General features: G+C 41.6%; 1 protein-coding gene across 1 annotated transcript in view; it reads left to right on the forward strand.

Annotated features, from left to right (window-relative positions):
- Positions 1-23,070, forward strand: part of CHAT (choline O-acetyltransferase) — a 40,745-nt gene extending 17,675 nt beyond the window's left edge. Inside the window, exons 6-15 of the mRNA XM_026672729.2 lie at positions 2,683-2,863; positions 4,322-4,499; positions 5,688-5,857; positions 7,492-7,592; positions 8,380-8,508; positions 9,782-9,904; positions 11,470-11,611; positions 13,189-13,251; positions 16,723-16,860; positions 20,103-23,070. Of these exons, the coding sequence (XP_026528514.2) occupies positions 2,683-2,863; positions 4,322-4,499; positions 5,688-5,857; positions 7,492-7,592; positions 8,380-8,508; positions 9,782-9,904; positions 11,470-11,611; positions 13,189-13,251; positions 16,723-16,860; positions 20,103-20,363 (1,486 nt within the window). The 3' untranslated portion in view covers positions 20,364-23,070. The remainder of the gene's footprint in view (positions 1-2,682; positions 2,864-4,321; positions 4,500-5,687; positions 5,858-7,491; positions 7,593-8,379; positions 8,509-9,781; positions 9,905-11,469; positions 11,612-13,188; positions 13,252-16,722; positions 16,861-20,102) is intronic.
- The last annotated feature ends 1,693 nt before the right edge of the window (positions 23,071-24,763 follow it).

Below are 24,763 nucleotides of genomic sequence, written 5' to 3' on the forward strand. Positions count from 1 at the left end.
AGGACTCACAAAATTTTAGATGCTTCTTTTTTGTTTTTAAAAGAGGATGGGGGAAATTATAGAAGAAACCATTGGAAGTATAATGACATTTCAGTTGAGTGGAAATGAAAGACCAATGAAAAGCAAAGGATGTTAATTTGCCCTTGTCTCCACCTGTTATTCCTGGAAGGATGGTTCCAGAGATGATGTTCAAAAACCCAAGTGTGGTCCTCTGCCCTGAAAAAGTTGCACACCCCAGAATTATAGTTTGGCATCAAAAGGCAACCATTTCCAGTTCCTTGTAGGAAGGATTTATGAAATCTTGATGTCATAACATTGAGTAGCATAACAAAACTAGACCTGCGTGGGATGGAATTTAAGATGTTGCTATGATCATTTGCCAAAGCAGAGAAGCATTGTATACTCATTCCATTGCAGGCCAGTGTGTCTTCATTAGCATTACTACACAAACTGTCAGTTGAACCTGGCTACATGTCTTCTGTTGAGTGATTTTATTTATTGATTGATTTGATTTGATTTGTTAATCGTTTACAGGCATAAGTATAAATAAACATGAGTAAGCCTACAGGAAATAGGTACGAATAAATGGGAACAATAGGACAAGGACGGGAGGCACGATGGTGCACTTATGCACACCCTTACAGACCTCTTAGGAATGGGGTGAGGTCAATAGTGGATAGTTTGAGGTTAAAGGAGTGAGGTTAGAGGATCTAACAACAGAGTCAGGGAGTGCATTCCAGGCATTGACCACTCTGTTGCTGAAGTCATACTTTCGGCAATCAAGTTTGGAGTGATTTACATTGAGTTTGTATCTGTTGTGTGCTATTTCATTGTTGTGGTTGAAGCGGAAGTAGTCATTGGTAGGACATTGTAGCAGATAATTTTGTGTACTACGCTTAAGTCCAACCGTAGGTGGCGTAGTTCAAGCTTGTCCAAGGCCAAAATTTTGAGCCTGGTAGCATAAGGTATTCTATTGCGAGCAGAGGAGTGTAATATTCTACTCGTGAAATACTTCTGGACTCACTCAATTGTATTAATATCCGATATACAGTGCGGATTCCAGACTGATGAGCTGTATTCGAGTATTGGTCTAGCAAAAGTTTTGTATGCCCTAGTGAGCAATTCAATATTTCCAGAGGAGAAGCTTCATAAGATTAGATTTACAACTCTTAATGCCTTTTTGGCAATGCTGTTACAGTGAGCTCTGGCGCTTAGGTCATTTGATATGAGTACTCCTAGGTCCTTGATAGAGTGAGGGTTGTCAACAAGGTCATATCCACCTAGCTTGTATTTGGTGTACTGATTTTTTTTACTAATGTGAAGGACAGAGCATTTGTTGGTCGAGATTTGGAGTTGCCAATTGTTTGACCATTCAGACACATAGTCAAGGTCACTTTGAAGGACAGTAGCATTGTTGGTGGTGTTGAATAGTTTTGCATCATCCGCAAAGAGAATGCAGTTGCTTATAAAGTGATTGCAAAGGTCATTTATATAGAGTATAAAGAGTTTGGGTCCTAGAATGCTGTCTTGTGGGACACCGCTGTTAACTGGAGCAGGGTTAGATATAGCGCTCCCTATTTTTACTATTTGTTGCCTGTTTGTTGTGTTAGATCACACTTTAGCTAAACAGTGCACTCACTTCCAACCCTGCTTCAGATCTGTTCAATAAATCTTCTTTAGTCCAGACTATGATATAGATTATTATCCAATTCAAAGCATTCCATTCAGATCATCAATCTAAGCAGAGTCAAAAATTTGACCAGAACTATTTGAAAATTGAATCATCTCCATTAAATAGGATTTGATGTGATTTGAAAAATTGGATTAGGTTTATTTAATTTGTTGAAACAATCTGGGCAGAAAAACAGCTTTTATGTGTGCTCAAAATCCTTTTAAATTGTTGAATTTATTCAAATGCATCCTGAGTGATTCAACAGTGGGACTCAACAATTGATTTGAAATATTCAGAGATTCTATCAACTATTCTAATTGAAACACTAAAAAAACCCTCTCTATTCCAGAGGAAGCAGTGGTATATTTTGTCGAACAATTCATCAGTTCTCCTGTTTCCACCTAGTTTAGCACAATGTCTTTTACAAGTGTCTCCAGAGAACATTGCTTACAAAACATTATAATTATTAATTTTTCTACTGTCCTTAGAATGAGATATTAATATGATACCATTGTTGTATTTTAGCATCTCAAGCGTCTCCCAAATTGTAGACCATTAGACATCCCATTGGCTGAGCAATTTTGCCTGCCCTGTAGAAAGGACTAAGTCCATCTAAGATCTTCTTTGTCTTACCACAAAAAAATAAATAAATCTCAACCCTCTCTGGCAGAAGGATCTCTGCTGTGCACGGCGGCCCACTCGTGTTTTTCAGTCAGAGATTTCAAAGTCCAGCAGAGCATCAGAAGACAGGAAGAAGCAGACATCTTTGGTCCTTATTGTTGACTGTTACTGTGCTTTCTCCAATGCTCATTCATGAATGGTAATATGGTTGGAATGCGGTTTTTGTGGACTTTAAGAATGATGGCTTTTCAGCTTTGGCATCCATCTACCGATGCTTTCTTTTTATCTATCACGAGTCTAGTTGATTTGATACGATTTCTTTCCTTTCTACCCTCACACACACACACACACACACACACTGTGATTTGTCTCTTGTTCTGTTCCTCTAGCCACACACTTCCTGTAGATTTTGCTCGTGGACAACTGTCCGGTCACCCTCTTTGTATGAAGCAATACTACGGACTCTTCTCTTCTTATCGTCTTCCGGGATATACCAAGGACACACTAGTGTCCCAGAAAAGCAATATCATGCCTGAACCAGATCATATCATTGTTGCTTGTAACAATCAGGTGAGAGCATCTGAACCCCACATCATCATCATCATCATCATTATTATTATTATTATTATTATTATTATTATTATTATTATTATTATTATTATTATTATTATTATTAATTATTATTATTATTATTAAATCTACTCCTCACCCACTTCCTTGAATTGATCGAGAATGTATACAAATTCAGGTTATGGGAGTTTTGCCTAGTCTGGGTGATCATTAGATGTGTGACCTTCAGGTTCCAGAATTCACCAATCAATGCAGCCAATGCTGAGAATTGAAGTCTATAGATCTGGAATTTTTTTTAAAAAAAATGCCTGAAAACAGGAAGAACAGGTTGAGAAGAAATAAAAAAGGAAGTGAAAAGTTTGTTCCGAATGAATGCCTCCTTCTTCTCAGTTGACTTTTTGCCATCAAATTAGAACTGAAGATACTCTTGGTGATTGGAGTCACAATTTATTCTCAAGGACCTGAGGATCTCACAGTTTGAAACTGAGGTTGGCAGATTTTCTGTGTGTTTCCTCTTTTTCCAGAGAAAGCTTCACTTTTCTTTTTTTAAGTTAGTAATATTTAATTGTATTTACCAACCAACTTTTCTCAAAGAGTTTGAGACAGGGTACACAAGGAAAATACATTAACAGGTGTATCTCCACAACTACACCCCTACAAGGTAGAATTTATTGTGGTAAAGTAACTAACCCAATCACCCAATGAGTCTGTGATCTAGTGAAGATTTCTGTCTGGGTCTCCTAATTCCAATTCCCCTAAACATTGGATTATTTTACCAGCTGTTTTAAACTTCTACTCTAGTTGTTCTGTTATCCACCAAAACAAAGGGAAACAGCACTGGCGATTTTTGACAAGTTATAATCGAAATTAGTGGAACCAAACAACACCGTAGGATTTTTTTAAAAGGGATCCAAAATTATCTATTTCTACTCTATATTATGACTAGCTGATTATTTACTGGTGAATCCACATCTCAGAAGCATCAAAATGGCAGCCGTGATCATGTGATGGGAGCCCCGCCCCTTTTTTATATGCACGACATTTACAAACATAAATAAAAAGCAGTGAAGATTTGTATGGTTGTAGCCCCCATCGTGGCTTTTCTTGAGCCCTCCCACCCCCACCCCCACTGCTGCTAGTTGCTCTTCCTGCAAAACGATGTCTTGGAATGGAAAGTCTCGCCAGTCTAGCTGGCCGACGTGTGACACAAACACGCCGAGTTCCATTTTATTTTGGCCCCATCTGAATGTGCTTTGTTGACGCTCAGAGGCTGGTAGGGGGACAGAGACTGTTGATTGGGTCAAGCAACCAGGCCAAGCAGGAAGGCATCATGAAGGGCCCCCAGGAGGACATCAGCGAGGGGAGAATGGCCTCCAGGCACCAGCGGTCACCCTCCACCCAACCCCAGTTCAAAGGTGAAAGTAGCTCCTCTTTTCACTCCTGATTCTTTCTCCGCAGTTTTTTGTTCTGGACGTGGTGATTAATTTCCGGCGTCTCAGCGAAGGAGACCTTTTCACCCAGTTATGGAAGATAGTGAAGATGTCAGAGAATGAGGAAGAGAGGCTGCCTCCCATTGGCCTCCTGACCTCGGATGGCAGGCTGGAGTGGGCCACGTCCCGGGTAATCCTCATGGAAGGTCAGTGAGAGCCCGACCTTGGAACCCCACCAACCCCGCCCTTCGGTTCTTTGGCAGAGTTGCCCTCAGCAGTCGTTATCTTCTTTCTGGCATTTTTCCATTCCCTTTTTCTTCTTCCCCTTGCCCTGAGGACTTCTTGCTCTGCCTTTTCCAATAAGTCCTTTTAAACTGTCTAGAAGTCTGGAAGTCCTACAAAATGACACTTCACATGGCATATTTTAATTCTAGACCCAGGTTAAAAGCATCCCCGGGTTTAATTTTGGGGACAATATCAAAACGGCTCAATTTCAAAGGAGCATGCCCACCTATTACTTCTTCTTTGTTAAGAAATATCCATCTAGGCCTCGTTCCCACATTACAAAAACTGAAATGAGGCTGTGCAAAGTCCTACCATTCTGTTGGCTCAGATGGTCCTCCTACCCAAGGAGACTCATCTCATTTCAGACAAGAGAGATCCCATCTAAAAAGACACTCCTTATTTTCATAAATTGCAATGCTCACCTTTCCTATTGTTACCAGAGGTAAAGAATTTGCACATGAAATTATGAGAGGTGGAAGAGGCTTCAAGGCTTCCTTAGGCAAAGATTAGATTACCAGGAGAAGAGAATTTTTGTAGCTCAGAATTGAACTGTGGAGTCCTTGGTCGTCTCTAAGTTTGGTGGTTTTCTTTCAGACATTGACCCAGTTGGGTAACCTCATCAGTGCTTGGGTGCAAACCCCATTCCCTTCTCACACTGATGATGTCACAGTTGGATAATAAAACGTCTGCAAGAAAACAACCAGGCTCAGAGAGCACCAAGGTCCCCCACAAAGATTAGATTGTAGACTATCTACTGTCCAGTTTGAATGATTTGATTTCAGATGTGCGTCTCATAAATTGCATACGACCACATGTCCACCTCCATCAAGTTACCAAAGAGATCTGGTGCTTTTCAAGTTCAGCAGATTAATTTGTAGAGGGGAGTCCATCTAATTGCTTTGAGAGCTCATCTCCTTCCAGCCTTGATGGGTAAAAACCCAAATGTTGTTCACTCTGAACTTCCACTGGCTTCATTCTGAAGTAATGAAAAGGCTCGCATTCTTAGACTTCTCAGAGAATGAATGTAGGAAGCAAAACAATTGCACCTCGGAGAGAAAAAACCAAGGAACAGCCTGCCATTATTCCCAGCCAATTGTTTTCTACTCTAGATTCTACAAACCGCGACTCCCTTGATATGATTGAACGAAGCCTGTGCTTGGTCTGCCTGGACAGTCCAGCCGGAGAAGAGCTGAGCGACACCAACCGGGCCTTGCAGCTCCTCCATGGGGGAGGCTATGCGAGAAACGGCGCCAATCGCTGGTACGATAAGTCCACGCAGGTGAGTCCCAGCAGCCAGCAGAGGGGAGCAGCAGCCACTGTATGCGCCGAAGCCTGGCTGAACCCAGGGAGGCAATGAAGGTCTTCTACAGGCAGTCCTTGACTTACAACAGGGGGGTTTGGTTACCCTTCAAAATCCCAAGGGCACTGGAAAAAGTGACTGACGACCTTTCCTCAGACTTATGACCAAACGTTCTTGACATGTGGATGCTGTGCCCCTGGTTCATATCCACGGTGGCTGCAGGGCCCGGGGTGTGTGTGTGATGGGATCCCCTTTGGCAACCTTCTGATGAGCAAAGTCCATTGGGAGGAGCCAGATTCACTTAACAGCCATTTGACTCACTTAAAACTGCAGTGATCCACTGAACAACAGTGGCAGGAAAGGGCATAGGAAGAGGGGGCAAAATCCACATCACAAATTTCTCACTTAGCAACATAAACGTTGGGCTCAGTTGTGGCCGGACACCAAGGGCCCCCTGTGGCCTCACTTCAAGGCGGGGTTCTCAGAGCAAAGAGCTTCTTCCCCTGCAGGCTGAAGGGGCCAGAAATGGACTGGGACCATCTGGGTGTAAACCCGCCTCCTGCCCTCTGCCTGCCTCCAGTCAAGCCCTCCTGGCACCCTCGGGCTGGCCTCCTCCTCTCAAGGCTGCCCCAGAGCCTCCCTTTTCTCCGCATGGCGGCCTGGTTTGGCTGGCTCAGACTTTGCCCAAACGTAGCCAGCCTTCATGGGAAGAGCAGAGCGCATGAGGAGAGAAAGAGAAGGGAGCACTGGCCCGTAGGCCGGCTTCTAGTACCTTCCACTTCATCCCTTGCTTTAAGTCCTCCAGCAATACATAATTGTGTGGACTGTTTTTCTCTCCCATCTTCACTTTCACATGGAATATCGGAATAACATCATTGGAAGGGACCTTAGAGGTCTTCCAGTCCAACCCCTGCTCAAATGAGAGCCCTGTACCCTTCTGTCCAAGTGGCTGTCCCAGCTCTTCTTAAAATCTTCCAGTTATTATAAACTTTCAGGGCCAACTTCCACAGGGAACTTCCATTCCACCGGTTGATTGTTTTCACTGTCAAGAAATTCCTCCTTCGTTCTAGGCTGCTTCTCTCCTGGATTGGTTTCCATCCATCGCTTCTCCTCCTGCCTTCAGCTGCTTTGGAAACTATAGGTTGGCCTCCCCCTCCCCTCTGGTAGGGCCTCCTGCTTGAGCCGGGGCTTCCACCTCTGTTACTCTGTGTGGAGGTGAAGATAAGAGAGAACGCTTGGAAAGGAGCAGAAAGTCTCCTTCCCTGTTGAATAGCTTCATAAACATCATTCACTCTGTTTTTTGAAAAAAAAAAAACACCAATGCCATTTTTATGCTTTTCTACTTCCTTTCAACTTTCTCTTACTTAGGTGCTTTCTGATATTTCATGTCATCCAAGTATGTTTAGATATTGTTACAATGGGGAGTTTAAAATTGTTTCTGGGATATTTGGCCAATATATAAAATGCATAAAACAAACCCAGCCTCCCTTTCTAATCCTGGCTGGTCTATTTCTCTAACTGGTATCTTAAAGGCCAAATGTACTGCATTCTTTTAAATTGAAGAGTTACTAAATCCACATTTCCCTTCTGCCTAAATTAATGTCCTTGCTCAGTTTGTTGTAGGACGAGATGGAATCTGTGGAACAGTGTGTGAACACTCTCCGTTTGACGGCATCATTCTGGTGCAGTGCATTGAACACTTGCTGAAGCACATGTAAGTTACCTTCAGCTGCTCTAAGAAACTGCCTGCTTTTTCACTTCAACAGATGTGTTGCATGTTTTCCAGTGACATTCAGACTTCAGCCATCACTTGAAGCCAACACCACTTAACTGAATGTCTTCCTATTATTTATTACGTCCTTTTGTAAGGCTCTGCAGAAATCTAGACATGATGGACACCTTCATACTTGGCCAAATCTTGGAAAGAAACACGTATTGATGGTGTTTTCTCTTAGAGAAAAGCAGTGTGATGGGATGAGAAATGTGCAAATTCTGTTGCACTTACTAGAAAAGCAGACAATCCCAAATTTAAGGCCATTGCCCCAAAGGAGAAATAGGGGATGGTGGGGGAGGAAGTTCTAGTTCAGGTTGGACTTAGCTCCTGGAGACTTCCTGGATGTAACCATTTTGGTATCTTTTTTCAGTGAACCAGATGAAAGGCCACCAGGGAATATGAGGGTTGTAAGATAGACTGAGAAGAAGAAAAAAATGAGACACCACAAAAGACAATCACTCTCATATTTTTGGTGGTGAGATTCATCCTGCAAAGACACCAGGAACCAAGCTCAACCTCTTATTTCAGACAGAAATAAAAATATTTCCTGTAATTTGCCAAACTCTGGTTTTTAATTTGCTAAAACTAGTTCTAGACTCAGAAGCAATAATAGATGGAGCAGCAGATATCTAAGAGAGACTTTCCCTGAGTTGATTCAGAAAGGCAGGTCACAAAACTAATGAATCAACCAACCAACCCTTGGACTCCCCTACCTCTCTATGAACAGGAAAGAAGGTGCCAAGAAACTGGTCAGAGCAGATTCCGTGAGTGAGCTTCCCGCTCCAAGGAGGCTGCGGTGGAAATGTTCGCCCGAAATTCAGAACCACTTGGCTTCTTCTGCGGAAAAACTGGAAAGGTACAACGATTTCACTGGGTGGTTCAACTTCATGCAGAGATCATATTAGGGCTTCAGGTTCTGGAGGATTAATCTGAGGAGCACAATAAATATACAGTGGGGGGGTCATTAATTGATTGTGGGGGGAGATACTGGTGGAGTAAAGAGCTAAAAGCAGAGTTGTTGCTGGTGGAAGAAAGTGCAGAAAAACATGTTATATGTGATGAAGGATTTCCTGCCTGCCTTTCTCTCATCCTTCCCCTCCTTCCTTCCTTCCTTCCTTCCTTCCTTCCTTCCTTCCTTCCTTCCTTCCTTCCTTCCTTCCTTCCTTCCTTCCTTCCTTCCTTCCTTTTCTTTTTATCTGTAGTTGTAATTCTATATTTTGTAACTCTGTATTGGCAAATGTAACATAGGCACTATAGGAAAAAATACTTTTGTGGTGACGTCTCATCAGGCGGCGTCCATGGTTTCATCTGTAGCTTCTCCTTTTAAAGCATCTGTTCTCTCTGGCTTGTCCCTAGAAGGACTGAAGAGTAGAAGCTCTTTTCTGCTGTTGGATATTTCAGTTATGTTGTCTTTTCCATTTGCCTGTTTTGCTTTTGCATTACATGCACCTTGGGGAAAATCCCAGCCTTGAAAAATGGCAAAGAAATATATTAAATGCCAGGGCTGTGCACAACCTTTGAAGCAAGGCAAATGTCCCTTGGAAAGCTCTGTGAGATAGATAAATACCTGGAAAAACATCCTTGCAGGGAACAAGACTGAGCCCCTTCAGGATTCGGCCCTGTCCTTCGCCAGGGCAGTGTCCTGTATATTATTGTCAGTGTGTTCCTGTTGGATGACTAATGACTCCAAACAAGAGGGGAAATAAACTGGATGTCAGTCTTTGCATTTTATGTAAATGTTTACCCTTTGTGGGTGCAGAAGGTGTTCTCTAATTGGTCTAAGTCTGGAGGTTGGAGAGATCATGGCCCTAGGAGGAAAAGTAACTCATTTGAATAGTAGTGTAGCCCATTTGAATCCAAGCCTTGGTGCTTTGCATAGGCTGGTGCTTCTGACTGTAAACCTGCTTCTCCTGAAATTCCACTCCCAGTGCTCAGAGGAAACACATTATAGCTCCTTCAATGGCACTAGACAATCCATCTGACGAACTGAGATTAATGCCTAAATGTCAAGTTTTTTACAGACACGATGCCGCCAATGCTTTGGATAGCTTGTCGGGAAAAGCATTTTTATTTTTTTTTAAGATGATGAGAACTCCTCACTTTTATTCTTCTTCTTTCTTCTTTTCTAGACTGGTGAAAAATCTGGATTTTGTTGCTTATAAGTTTGAAAACTATGGGAAAGAATTTATCAAAAAACAGAAGATGAGTCCAGACGCCTACATCCAAGTAGCACTCCAGCTGGCTTTCTACCGGTATGTGAGGGAAATATATTGACCACTCAGATTTCAGTCCAGGCCAAATTGCCTGCTTTCTCTATCGCTTCCCTGAATGCAGATTATTTTGGCAAAGCTACACGTTACCCAGGAGTGACCAGCTGGGATGGAACGGAGAGCCTTTAACTTAAGCAGCCTCTAAGCCCCAGAGAGAACCTGGGCCTTAGAGTTGGCGTCCACATGTGACTCCCAGGATGGGGATTGATAAAGAACACAATGGAAGCATATTAGAGGCCAACGAATGATAAAGAAGCATATAATTCAGTAGCATAGAGGACAGCCTGCTGTCCACTTTGTGGTCAAAAGTCCACGCTGTTCAAAGGTTCCCTGCCTGGAATGAGAAAGTTCAGAGCAGGCCACCAATCTTCGGCATCTTCAGGTAGAGTTATGGAGAAGATCCTGAGATGTTGGTTTCTTCCCTGACTTGTTATCTGAAAATTCAAGGTTTTTCTACCATGTCTTCCCACATGGGGTATTTGGAGGGATGGTTGAACTATCCTCCCATAGGAAACAAGCAAACAAATCCTTCCCGGTCCAGATTGTCTTCTGGGTATCATAGAGATAAGTTGAATGGTTATTTTTCCCTCTCACACTCAAGGTGGTCAGCGCTGTGGTGAAAAGGAACCGAAGAAGGGGATCCAACATTTCCAGGGTCCAACCAAAGTATAACCTGATCCTAGGCCATCTTTTTGGGAAGGCCCACTTTATAAAGCTCTGTAACCCTGTCGGGTGATGCCACAGGATGGCATCTGATGATGCTGCAGCCACACAAATCCCACCACTTACACACTGGCTGCAGAACTCTTGACCTACCTTCAGAATCTGGGAAACAATGACTTTTGACTCCAACTCAGTTCCCACAATCTTCATAGCCCCCTCTGTAATTTTTTGGGTAACACAAATACATTTCAAGTGTTTTTTGCTTTTCATTTTCCATATAGGTTGTCATCCTACAATTTTCTTTTTAGTGAATGGTCATCCAAATACTAGCCAGGACTGATCCCACTTAGCTTTTCCAGTTCAACCAAAGGTTAACTAGGTGCTGCCATCTAATTGGAAGACCTTCTAAAGAGAGAATTCACCCTTGCAAAAGAGGACACACAGCCAGCCATTCCACACAGTCTGGATGCTTCCTTAGATGCTGGGCTTCTTAATTTTTGTATCTCTGATGAGAATTTGCTTTTGATTAAATGTAAGTTTACTTGCCACCCAGAGTCCCTTGTGGAGATGAACGGACATCCAAATCCAAATCAATTAAAGTATATTCTGTATGATAAGTCTTTAGGTAGGTCAAGAGTTCTCTAAGGATTCCACCACTTTTTAATCACAAAGTAATCAAGAACAGAGTTGTGATAACTGAGGCCCAAAATTCCAGGTGGCCATGAGATTCTTCCCAGAGTTAAAAATGAAATCCTAAACCCAATGGAAAAAAGCAATAGTAAAATAATGCCTGGATCAGGATGCTACTGTTTTTTTCTAGCTGTTTAGAGCTTCTATAATAAAGGGGATGATCCAAACAGGATTCTACTGTCGTTCCACTGTAGGATGAACATGAGGCTGGTTCCCACCTATGAAAGTGCTTCTCTTCGTCGCTATGAATGCGGGAGGGTAGACAACATCCGCTCCGCCACTCCTGAAGCATTGTCGTTTGTAAAAGGAATGGTAGATAAGAAATCAGCTCTCCAGGTCTTTGACTCTTTGGCTTATACTTTGGGTTTATATATGCATTCCATCTCTATTCCTGTCTTTCCTCCGATCAAGTACCTAAGGCAGCTAAGGAAACAACTCTTCCACTGTTGGAGATGATCAATTATCTTACTCTACAAATGGTTTGATAGGTAGATAGATAGTTGGGGGATGTTTTGTTTCTTTGCTTGTCCAGAAAGGACAGGTGTATAGACAGGAAAAGCAAGGAAGAGAAGAAATACCGGATTTTACAATGAATCCTTTGGTAGAGAGCAATCCTTGGTAGATGTCCAGTGATGGTGAGTTAAAAGCAATCCTATGCTAAGCTATACCCTCTTGGTAAGCTCAAATGAGGCTGTAACAAGTCACCTTAAGAGGTAGCTATAATGCACGTGTAGAATCAGTAGAAATGAGCATTGTTCAATCTTGGTTTTCGGCAGGTGCTTCAAAGCAAATGAGAAAATAAATAGCACTAGCCGGAACTCTTTAAAGCACCCATATCTATCTATCTCTGGGTTCTCATAGCAGCCGAGGAGAGCAGGCTGCAAGATGCAGCTGCTTTAAAAAGCTCCTGCATGCGGTGACCTACTCTTTTGCTGATCACACCAAGCCAATTCTTCAGCCACTGAAGCATGTAATGATTGATTTGTTACTATTAAAACTGTGTTCATTGCCCTGGATTCAGTTAAATTGAACCTGTAATCTTTGTGGCTTCTGGGGAAACTTTCAGATAAAGTGAGTGGAGATGTTAAGAATTGTAATCCATCAGATTTAGGGAGCACCATGTTGGGGAACGCAGCCATAAAGTAGGTTGGACGGAATAGCCTATCTCTGGACTATTCCAACTTTGTGTATGTTCTTTCTCCATGCCAATAACACAAGGCGAAATCAACATCTACAGTATACAAAGATGTAACTACTCAGCATTCTAGTATGTTAGCATTTTATTAGTTTACAGAATAAAATACAAAAACAAAGAGTAGGACACTCTTCGGGGGAAAGAGAGGGAGAAAAGGGGGAAAAAAGCATTGACTTCCGACTCCCTCTGTTGCAGTAGAATAAAGCATTGAACCTCAATTTTTTACTTTTACATAATAATGTAAGCTAGCCATTTATATAACCACAAATCAATCTAATCAGTAAAACCCACAGTCAATGTTTCATTTTTTTCCACCTCAAGCACAAAGTCCAGAAGTGGTTTCCAAGTAGAAACCAAAGTACTTATATTCCTTTCTTTGAACTAAATGGTCACCTAGTCGTCTCTGTCAGCTCCATCAGCTTCTGTACAAACTATTCAGCATTCCAACCTTTTTCTCTATTTTTCTTGAAGACTGACGCTTAACTATGCATTTTCAAACTGATTTTGGTAAAATGTTTTAACCAAAGTATTGCAACATTTGAAATAAAAGGGCAAATGTTGTTTTAAACTTGCATTCTAGTTTAGGATCAGTTCTACTCCCAGGGTAGACTTCCTAATGCATCTGTATTAAAGGAATTAATCCCTGAATTAAAAGTAACGGGATTGCCCACATGGATATATATGTTTAGAAAATCTCTCTGTTCTTTTTTGTCTACAGAATTCTGAAAAAATGCAGCTTTTTAAGAGTGCAATAACAGCTCAAACCAATTACACTATTTTGGTAAGCATCTACTATATGAAAAAATAGTTCATTACTAAAAAAAATGGTATCCTAATGATGTTGATGACTATGAAATACAAGTACTTCATTTTCCAGAAATCAGAGGCTGAAATAGAATTGTTTTGTTTATTTTCAACTTTATGTCTGGTATAAAATTTGTTGTACTGTAAATATTTCATGTGCAATCTGTTGCTTGCTACTCAACTACGCAGCTACTAAGGGTAGCCAAGCTATACTTCAGTGCTGCCATCTAATGGCCATTGAGACTTTTGCATCCCAGATCTGGTAGCCTTATTTTAAATCTTAATATGGTCTTCAGACTAAAAAAATAATAATAATAATCCAAATTTCCACCCCCAAAATCTCTGTATGTTGAAGTCATGTTGAGACCAAGAAGCCATCTAGAATTTCCATTGAAAGCCAAATGTTGGATCCTGTGAGGCTTGAATTTCTGGAAATACATTTATAGTTAGTTAGGGCAGGGGTCCCCAACCACCGGTCCGTGGACCGGTACCGGTCCGCGGAACAAGTCCTACCGGGCCACTGGTTGCTGGGCGCCGCCATCTTTTTTTGATGAAAAAGTGCTTCCGGTGAGCTTTTCCAGGTAGAAAGCTCACCGGGCACTTTTCATCAAAAAGATTGCGGCACCAGCGCTTCGGTGAGCTTTTCTGGGTAGAAAGCCATTTCTACCCGGAAAAGCTCACCGGAAGCGCTGGCGCCGCCATCTTTTTGATGAAAAAGTGCTTCCGCCATCAAAAAAAGATGGCGGCGCCCAGCTGATGCCGGTACCGGGCCGCGGCGCCCAGCTGATGCCGGTACCGGTCCGCGGCATAAAAAAGGTTGGGGATCACTGAGTTAGGGCAAAAGGATAGAATTTTGGAAGCCTGCCAAAGATCTTCCAAATCAACTTATACCTAGCAGAAGCTTTGAGTCTCTAACCTCCTCTTCCTGCTCCCCAGAACTAAGTCGTCCTCTCTGTAACTGTTCCAATGGCTGTCCAACCTCTTCTTGAAACCTCCAGTAATGGAGCCCCCGCAACTTCTGGAGGCAAGTAGGTCCACTTTTTTTGTTCTCACTGTGAGGAAATTTCTCTTTCATTCTAGGTTGCTCCTGTTTCCATCTGTTTCTTCTTGTCCTGCCTTCAGGTGCTTTGGAGAATAGTTTGACCCTCCCCTCTTCTTTATGGCATTCCCTCAGATATTGGAACACTGCTATCATGTTCCCCTTACTCCTTAGACATACCCAGTTCCAGCAACCGTTCTTCATATGTTTTAGCCTCCAGTCCCCTAATTATCTTTGTTGCTCCTCTTTGCACTCTTTCTAGAGTCTCAACATGTGTTTTTTTTTTTTTTTTTACTTTTGGTGACTAAAACCAGATGCAATATTCCAAATGTGACCTTACCAAGGCCTTATAAAAGGTGATCTTGATTCTATCCCTCTGTTATGTTGTGTTGTGTTGTTCTGCAATGCCGTGGCTCCATTTTCCGTGTGCCCAAGATCTGGCCATCATTCCACCACAATTAGCAGCAACTCCTGGCATGTATATTCTCCATTTCATCTGTTTCCCAAGGGAATGCTGCATTAATGGATCTAGAGTGGCTCTTCCAAAGTTCTTAAGATCTTTCCTTCACAATCTTTGTTCCAGAAGCAATTCTTCCAGATGGAGCCTAGACAGCCTAGATTGTTTAATTATTCTTTCCTTAGCAAATGATTCTGATACATTAAACTTTGTACCCTTAGAAAAAATAATTTAAGTTTCTCCCCCCCCACACACACACCCCAGACTTGTGAAGAATGTGTTGGCACCTCCTTTATTGGGTTAGGACACAGCGGTCTCTTTCTCTCCAGGTAGGGCATTAATCTGCCTTGGAAGCACGTCAGTGCTTCTAGCCTTATAAATCGCCCTAGATAGGAAAATATTTTCATTGATCCTCCAATCCATTTCTTGTGATGGGAGGAAACCATGGTGACCTCAGTGTGATCACCTTTCCTGGCACTCATTCTGATGTCAGACAGGCCAACATTGGTTTCTTGCTTTCCTAAAGATCCATGAACCATTCTTTATTCTTTGCTTTGAGTATTTGTTTAACCAAAGCTTTGAAGAATGAATGAAATGGTTAGGTTGTAGCATTGAGAACGTGCTTTCTTTTTTTAACTTTTGGGTGGGAAATTTTAATCTGTTAAATAAAGAATCCCACATTATGCCCACAAACATGTTAAGCAACATGTCTTTCATTGTCATCTTCCTTTTTGCAGTCTGGGAAAAAATTGTCCTAAGTTGATATACAATTTACATGGCATTGCAAAGTTTCTAGATCTACTATTGTAAACATTAATGAAAATAGTTTAATATTACCATCCTATAAATTTATTAAGCACATTTTACTTTTATGATAAAAATGATCAAAATCCTAGAAGAGAGATACAACAGGATGAATCATACAAATTTACATAAAGCATTAAAAATATAGGATAAAATAAGAACAACAGCACATCCAGGAAACAGCACTGGTGAACAAATAAGATTTTTGATTGGTTCAGTCCAATCCAGGAGTAAACAGACTGGAGTTTCCTTTTTGTAGAAATTATGAGGTGTCTCTGTCAGCCCCATCAGACCAGGAAATCAAATTGATAGGATGATTAGCATTTTGCTTTGTTGAGATTGATTCTGATAACAAAATTTTGCAACTCTGATTGTGCCTGAGCCATTTCTGGATGTTATTTCATTGTTCGGGACTTTAAAAAAAAGCTTCACCCTCTTTTGCCGAGTCAACAAATCCTGCTTATCTCTGTCAAGGCCATCTCCTCTCCTTTTTACTTTATCCCATTGAGTTCAGTAGTGTTCCTTCAAACAGCAAGGCTAGGGTTGTGTCCTTCTTGATTTTCCACTTCTAAAGAAGTGTGAATATCAAGCTGAACAAAGCCACAGAGTCCACTGAGTAAAAATGAAGAGCCACAAAGATGATTAGGGGACTGAAGGCTAAAACATATGAAGAATAGTTGCCCAGATTGGGTATGTCTAGTTTAATGAAAAGGAGGACTAGGGGTGACATCATAGCACTCTTCCAATATCTGGGGCAGGGGGACTGCCACAGAAAAGAAGGGGTCCACCTATCCTCCAAAGCCTCTGAAGGCAGGAGAAGAAGCAACAGATGGAAACTCATGAAGGAGAGAAGCAACTTGGAATTAAGTAGAAACTTCCTGACAGGGAGAACAATGAACCAGTGGAACAGAAGTTTCCCCCAGAAGTTCTGGTTGCTCCAACACTGGAGGTTTTCAAGAAGGGGCTAGGCAACCCTTTGTCTGAAATGGCTGAGCAGGGGTTGTGCTAGAAGGCCTCTCTTCCAACTCTGTTATTCTGTTTTCTTAAAATGGAAATGGTTTCGTGTTAAAGCCCAAAGTACAAAACGGATAGGCTGGCGACTTGCTGCAATGATCGATTGTGCCTCCTTTCTCCTGTTTGGGGCCCAGGCTATTACAGGCATGGCCATCGACAACCATCTGTTGGGACTGCGAGAGATGGCCCGAGAAAACTTCGAAGAACTGCCAGACCTCTTTACTGATGAAACTTATTTGGCAAGCAATCGATTTGTTCTCTCTACCAGCCAGGTGAGTGAAATTTTCCTGGGATTAATCAGAGGAAAGGATCTCCATTATTCTCACCGTGACAGTCTGTATGAATCAGTGACAACTTGAGATGAAGCCGGTAAAGACTTTCTGGGGCTCAACAACTCTTAAAAATGTTATGACTTTCCATTTCTTGGGCTTTTGACAGGAGAAATGAACAGCCAAATGAATTGTCTGTCTGGGCAAATAACATGGGTAAGGATCAAATTAAACAAAGGGTAAACTCTAGTTCAAGTAAATCAATGTTCTCTTCCCAAAAAGGGGATCAAAGCTGATTGAGAAACATTCAAGCAAAATATAACCAGAAATGTACCTTTTCTTTATACTGAGAGTATTTACACCAAGAAAAATTCCTTGTGTGTCCAATCACACTTGGCCAATAAAGAATTCTATTCTATTCTATTCTATTCTATTCTATTCCATTCCATTCTATTCTATTCTAAAAATAAAATATTAATCTGTCCAAGGGTCGTGCTTAATCTTTAAGCAATATACCAAGCAGGCAGAATAGTGGGAAGAGCTGAGAAAAGAACCAAACTGAACAGAATTTATAAATATATTTAATTTAAAAGTAAATTAAAATTAACTGATTCAATATCCTTAATATGAAGGTCAGTTTGGTCTAGTGGTTAAGAAGACTAGAAGCTGGCCATCCATGAGTTCGGATCCTGCCTTAGCCATGAAAACCAGCTGGGTGACTTTGGGCCAATCACCAGGAGGTGGTGAGTTGTAGTTCCTCCTTAGCCATGAAAGCCAACTCGCCTCTCAGGTTCATTGGTGTTGGGGAGAAAATAGGAGGAGAAAGAAGGTGTGTTTGCCGCTTTGAGTTATTTGTAAAAATAATAGAGGTGGGATACAAGTAATTTAATAAAAATGAAATAACTAAATGATGCCAGAAAAAATTCTCTTTCTCTCAATTTTTTTTTTAATCTTAATTTTATGGCAGGGACCTCTAAGCACCCCACTCCCTTCCCCTCCCCCGCAATGCTCTGAGTATCAAAGGAGGCTCCAGGAGAGCCAGTCTTATTGAAACCGATCGCAAGGATTGCTGGCGTCGCTCACCTGGCTGCTTTCAAGCGTGATGAAGTCTTCCTTGCATGTGTTTGCAAAAACCTGCCAAGCATGAAGCTCCAGACTGTTCTCTCTCCCTTTGCTCCTCAGGTCAAGATCACGTCATGGGTGGATTCTTTGCGCTGCTCAACCTGTGTGTGTGTGTGTATGTGTGGACAGTCTTAACCTACCAAATGATGGTGGCCACCCCTGCATTCACCTTCTGCGTGAGATAGACCGAAGGCCAGGCATTGTTTCCTGGTCAGAGGGGAGCTTCAGATGATGCGCAGGGCAGGGCAGGAATCTCACAAGCCTTTCGATCTTATCCTGCTGTCTGGTTTTTTTTTTTTTCAGATGTGGCTGTGCATAAGCCAGCCATCCTTACATAAATTCTCCAAGAAACCATCCATGGATAAAAGGGTGGGGGGGGGAAGGAATCTGAATAGCTTGATGGCCTTTGGCCGGGATACAGCAGCAAATTTATCTGCCTCTTCTATAACTCTGTTAGCGGGACTAATGGCCTGTCCTGTGCCATTAAAGTGAAATGCCACTTTTGAAAGCCTGTACACAACAAAGGCAGGAGAGGAAGGATTTCTTAACCTCCAGCATTTTGCTTTTAAAGGAAGCTTTGCATTCCGCAACAATAATGAAACTGAAAACAAACTGGGGGAGAGGGGAAAAAAAAGAACGACCAACGTACCAACTCTGACTGTAAGAAATAGCTTCTTGCAGAATTTACTGCCTCCAAGGCTTTTTCAAGATAATAAATCTCTGAGATTTGAATAAGCCCAACCCTTAAATGTACACTCAGTAACTGTTCCCTGTTAAGACCATAAGGGGATGGCGGCTATCTTTCATATTAGTAGGTTGCCAATGAAAGAGAATTGACAAGCAAAGGAAGAACGTTATTTCAAGTCTAATGGGTGAATTTGCAGAGGGTGTGCTCAAAAATCTGATTAGCTTTGGATTAAATTGGCAGAGCTGTAGACTGCAGAAGATATGTTATAAAATGATCCAATTAAAAGAACAAGCCTGGCCAGCTCAGTTGTCCCCACCACCCAATCACCCTCATTCCAAGTGGATTAGGATCAAGAAAACAGGACTCGCAGCCTTCGTTTTCCAAAGCAAAAGCCTCTCCTAAGAGGTTCCTTGAAATAATTCCCCAACCTGGCAGTCAAGTTATGGAGTGGAACCAGGGAAGGGGTCACAAAGAATATAGAATAAAGCAAATGAAGGGGCCTCAGAGGTCTTCTAGTCCGATCCCATGCTTGGGGATTTCAGACAAATGGCTGTCCAGATTCTTTTTGAAAGCCTCCAGTGATGGAGCCCCCACAACTTCCGAAGGCAAGCTGTTGGATTGGTTGATTGCTCTCACTGTTGCTTCTCTCCTTGGTTAGCTTCCATCCGTTGCTTCTTGTCCTGACTTCAGGGGCTTTGGAGAATAGTTTCATCCCTCGCATCTTTCTAGGAGCCCCTCAAATATTGGTACAGTGCTATCCTGTCTCCCTAGTCCTTCTTTTAATTAAACTAGACATATCCCGTTCCTGCAGCCGTTCTTACAGTTTGGCCTCCAGCCCCCTAATCATTTTCATTACTCTTCTCTGCACTCATGATGATGACGTTACCCCTTGACAACTTCAAGGGATGATGATATCATGATCAAATTATGATGCTGAGTTTATCCCTTCAGTCGTGCCTGGCTCTTGATGATTCTGAGGGCCAGATAGTCTCTCCTTATCTTCCAATCTTGCAGTACTTTGAGTTGTCCTATGCTCTGATTTATGTCAACTTTGGGGTTCAGCCGCCATGTTCTTTGGCAGCCTAGTTTCCTTTTACTGCAAAAAAAGCAAACATAATTGCTTTCTCCAGTGAATCCCCCAAAGTAAGTGAGATGCAGTTTTGTGATTTTGAATGGGTCAAATAATAATAATTAAATTCACAATCCAAGCACCATGTTTGGTCTCTCTCTTGGAGCTCAGATGATGTTTAAAAATGTGTTCAATGAATTGAAGATGATGATCTTGAATGGGTTTAGCCATTTTCTTCTTTCACTGTCAAAATGACAATCCCAAAACCAGCTCATTTTGACACACCTCCAGAGCTCCCCAGTGGTGGGCAAGAGGCCTTAAGTTGGCCATCTTAACTTAGCCCTGTTTTGTTGTTCTTAAAATTAGGTTCCTACCACAACGGAGATGTTCTGCTGTTACGGGCCGGTGATTCCTCAAGGCTATGGGGCTTGCTACAATCCCCAGTCCCAGCATATCTTATTCTGCATTTCAAGCTTCAAAACCTGTCCAGAGACCTCTTCCAGCCAATTTGTCAAAGCCATCCGAGAAAGTCTAATGGACTTGAAAGAGCTCTGTAGCGGATCCAGCCTGACCTCGACAAGCCAACAGGCTAAACTGGAAGGATGTCCTCCGGTTGCCAGACCCTAATGGGGCCCTGCATGTCGTCATCTTTTCCTTCCTCCTCTTTGCAAAATGTCCTTAATGTTGAGTGATGTTTCTGTAAAAATGCCAGCTATTTATTGGAGGCAGGAGAACTTTATTTTTCTTTAAGCGAGTATTCCTATCCCTATTTATCACCACGGGGAGCTTAAATTATCGAGAAAGCTGACATTTCAGTGTTGCACAGAGCAAATGTGTGAATAATGTTTGACCCAAAGAATGAAATTACATGCAATTCATCTCAATGTGAAATAAGCAGTTAATGCTAGTATAGTAGAAATAGCTGCTGTGAACGTGCAATATAGCCCATGCCTGAGAGTTCCAATCTCTATAATTATTCATTTAAGAAAAATATATAAACTGCTTCGGTCTAGCAGGATACAAAGAGCCACAGTGACAAAGGCAATGCAAACAATTTTTAAAAAAATACAGCAGGACCTGATATTGTGCTAACAATGTTAATTAAAAATATTCCCCATTTCAACAGCAAGGTTCCTAGAAAGAAATGCTTATCCCTCATTTTAAGGATGGATATGTGACTCCCAGCTTTGGTAGAGTTTGCTCTGATTGAACCTGCTGGCCTGGACTGACTCTGCCCTCTTTTTGTCCTCTTGAGCAATCAGTCCATGTGGTTGTGGTCTCGAGAGAAACCAAAGAGCACCATGGATGACACTGACGGTCAGTCAGATATTTCCAAGAACCTACTATAGGAATTATCTTTCATAAGAGTACAGTCAAATCTTCTGGAAAAGATTGGGTTAGAAGCCAATGAAGATTGGAAAGTATTTTTCTTCTCTTCAATTTCTAAATTTTGAACCCTGAATTAATTAATTAATTAATTACTGTCTACCTAAAAGATAAGCCAGACTAAGAAGCTGATTCCATATCAATCAGGACTAGGTTCATTGCAAAGGCTATCGTAACAGAATATTGCAAGGTTGAATGTGCTTCTCTCCTCCCTCACTTTATCTTCCTATGAACTTGAGATGTTTTCTCAGATTATTCTCTTGGCCTCGGGCTCAAGCCCCACTTATCTGACTATTGCCTTAGTAGTAGCTATTCCCCCTGTCTTCCTATTCCTGATGCCCTCTACAATTACTAGCTCAAATGCTTCACCTGTTATTGTACCTCTATCATATTCTCTTCAGATAAGTTGTAATCAGTGTTGCATGTTTTAATTGTTTCATTAGAAAAAAAAAGATGTTACATGTATGTGGCTCAGGGCTGAATTGTTGAATTCTTAGTGTTCCTTGAACTTGTCTTCTTACAAGACGCTTCATTACCAGGGTAGGGAACACCATCAGGGCACAACGGAGGAGCACAAGAAAAAGATGTCAAAACTTCAGCTAACCTGCAAAGATTGTAGTTTCAACAATCCAGCTCCTGTAAGAGATCCAAGCGTGATCACTGGGCTGTTCCAGGATGGCCTGTGAGACAGCCTAAGCAGATTCTGCTAGGCAGAAGGGAAGCTTATGTGCCAGGACAAGACATTTCTTGGAGGGATCAGAGCTTAACAGATGTTGAAGGCCTCCTTTGCATGCAGTCTATAACTGTAGTTCAATACTGGACATCTCCAGCCAGGACTTGGTCTTTCTGATAATCCAGTCTGTCAATGTGAACTGTACTGAAATAATTACATTATTATTAATTACATTAACGTCCTGGCTTTTAGTAAGGCAGACTGCCCAGCTCACTACTCTTCAAATTCCTAGCTTTTGGAACTGCAGTCATAGAATGATGGAATCAGAGATTCATATTTCTAGAGGCAGAACCCAATCCTAGCTGCCAGAGAATCAAGAAGGACATGTAGAGTTACGTCAAGAGTAGTTTATTGTTGCTCATTTACAGACAGAATCTTGCCAGATTAAAGCAATTATTTGCACATCTACAGATATATAACCTGTGAATTGATAGGGAGGAACCATTTTAGCCCATTTCCTGCCTACCAGACATTCCAAGCTCTGCTGTTTCTTGGCCCACTCAGAAGGAAGGAACCCCTCTTTCCTGTGACTCTAGACTACGTTCCATCACACTAGCCCATTCCTCAAATTAAAACAGACAGCCTCCATTTGAAAATATCCCACAAAAGGAACCCAATACCCCACTTGGGTCATTCGTTCAACTGTCAACTTATTTTCCTGTTAGGGCTATTTACCCCTAACATTCAATCAGAATCTGCGTTCCTGCCATTTTTCTCCAGTAATCTTGCAGTCTGGAGAGCACCTTTTTGAGATGGCCACCATTTCACCTTTCGGTCTTCTCAAGACTAAAGGTGATCATTTCTTACCATCTTGGTTCATAGGACTATTTTCAGACCCTTCCTTCTTCTGGTTGCCTCCATCTGAACCAATTCTACTCTCTCTGTGTCTTCTTAAAATGTAGTGCCCTTAAAGGGAAACAAAATTTGTGGCGGGATGTGTCCAAAGCTAACTCAACATACCTGAAAAATGCCAGGTTGAAAAAGAATAACATAAGTCCTACCTCTTCTTGGCTGTATCTGTTTACATATACATTACATTTGTTTTTTCCTGGATGCCTGTCTTCTCTCCATCATTAGACCCATCTGCCTGGAGATTCTTCTGAGAAATGGGTGATCTACTATCTGGTTTACATGAAATGGTTAATGCAGTGAAACAATTCAATCTTTGTCCTGCATAATCTAAGGACTTTTCTTGAACCTTTCCTAACAGCTCAAGTTAATTCCTAGAAATAAAAGAAGCAGCAGAGAAATGCTCTGTATTCATGGATTCCAGAAACAAGCATGCTTTCAGTTTAAAACTGGGTGTTACCTCAAAGATCAGATTCAGGGATATTTTGAGAAATTTGACAAAAGTATCGGCTGAAGTCCTGTCTCAGTCCAGTGTGCTGGATAAAGCAACGTCTCTTGGACAGAATGCTTGTCCAGGCATTGTTAAGCAAAACTTACCCAATTTATATTCTGGGCACCTTTCCATCAAACTGTCCTATTATGTGACAACACTATTTTTCTCTTATATGCGTGCTTTGTGGTTGCTTGAGTTTCGGGGAAGTTTCCATGTCAGTTAAAGTGAGTTGTAGCCAAACAAGAGAATGCAATTTAACTTAGCAACTTAGAAAAATATATATCATGGCTATCTATGCAAATTTAATGGGAAATGTAAAAAAGGGGATTTGGTTGTGGACTTGCAGGATGAGTACCCTGAAGGTTTGTTGGAGATGATGAAGTCAAAAATATTGATTTATTAAGGGTTAACTATCAGATCCCTTGGTTTCTAAGGAACATGGTCTTCTTACCTTACTTTATCTGGACTGCAAGTTCCAACCAAGGGGAACTGAATCTTTGCAGTTGAAGGTTTGATTTCCAAAGGAAACTGATCATCAAATTCTCCATTCCTAGCAAGTTGGTGGTGACACAATGACACAATATAGACAGAACAGCAGCACAGTAAGCAATTCTCTAGCTTTCCATCAACAAAATTCCACCCACCCGAGTGATTTTGGACTCGTCTTTAAACCCACTGAACGTGTCCCATTGGAGCACCCGTGCGGTTTGCCCAAAGCTCCTGGCAGCAGGACAGAATGCCAACAAAAGGGTGGGGCACCTGAAGGAGCTTTGATGGGGGCACCAGCAAAGCCCGAGTTGGGCATCTTGGTAGGTTGGGTTGTGAAAGCATCAAAACAATCAGTGAATTTTACTCTTCTCGGTTTTCACAGCTGCGATTTTTTTATTTATAAAAATGTTTACATATTTATGCAATATATATTGAATGCACACATAAACCAAGCACTTTATTGGCATCCATAAGGTTTTTGGTTTTTGTTTTCTTCCTCCCAGGGGAGAATTTTTATGGTGAGGTATGTGAGCAAGCAAGGGTTATTTTTTTTCCCCTCTTGCGTTGCAGTCCAGCTCTCGCATTCCACAGCTGTTCTTTATGCAGAAAAAAAAGTAGATGGGTTAAATTGCATTCATCATGAGTCAATTTCCCACCTGGTTTGATCCAATACAAAAGTTACATTTTGGCGCAGGTAAGTCTATGAAACAGCATACAAGAGAGAGAGATCTGTTGCTCTTTTTTTAAGTGAGTATCTGGGCTTTTTAAAAAGTTGATCTTTAGATAAAAGAAAAGTGTTGTTTTGGATCCTTTAGGCAGGTTAGCTATAAGAACTGCATTCAGGTGAGCTGATAGCATTATGATGTAGTAACAAGGTGACAATATATCCCAACTTTTTATACTGTATGCTACATTAAAGTCAGTATTTTAGTAATGTTTTATTTTTATAACATAGTATTGATCAATGCCAAATCTAAATGTCTATTTCGATAGCCTCTGTGTTCAGTATGAGCTACAGATTGTGTGTTCCAGGTATCAAATCATTCCCATTGTCAGTTTTGAAGTTCATGGCACATT

This window comes from Notechis scutatus, chromosome 4, assembly GCF_049901735.1.
Source record: "Notechis scutatus isolate UNSWTSFEM ecotype Mainland chromosome 4, rNotScu1.2, whole genome shotgun sequence".
NCBI lineage: Eukaryota > Metazoa > Chordata > Lepidosauria > Squamata > Elapidae > Notechis > Notechis scutatus.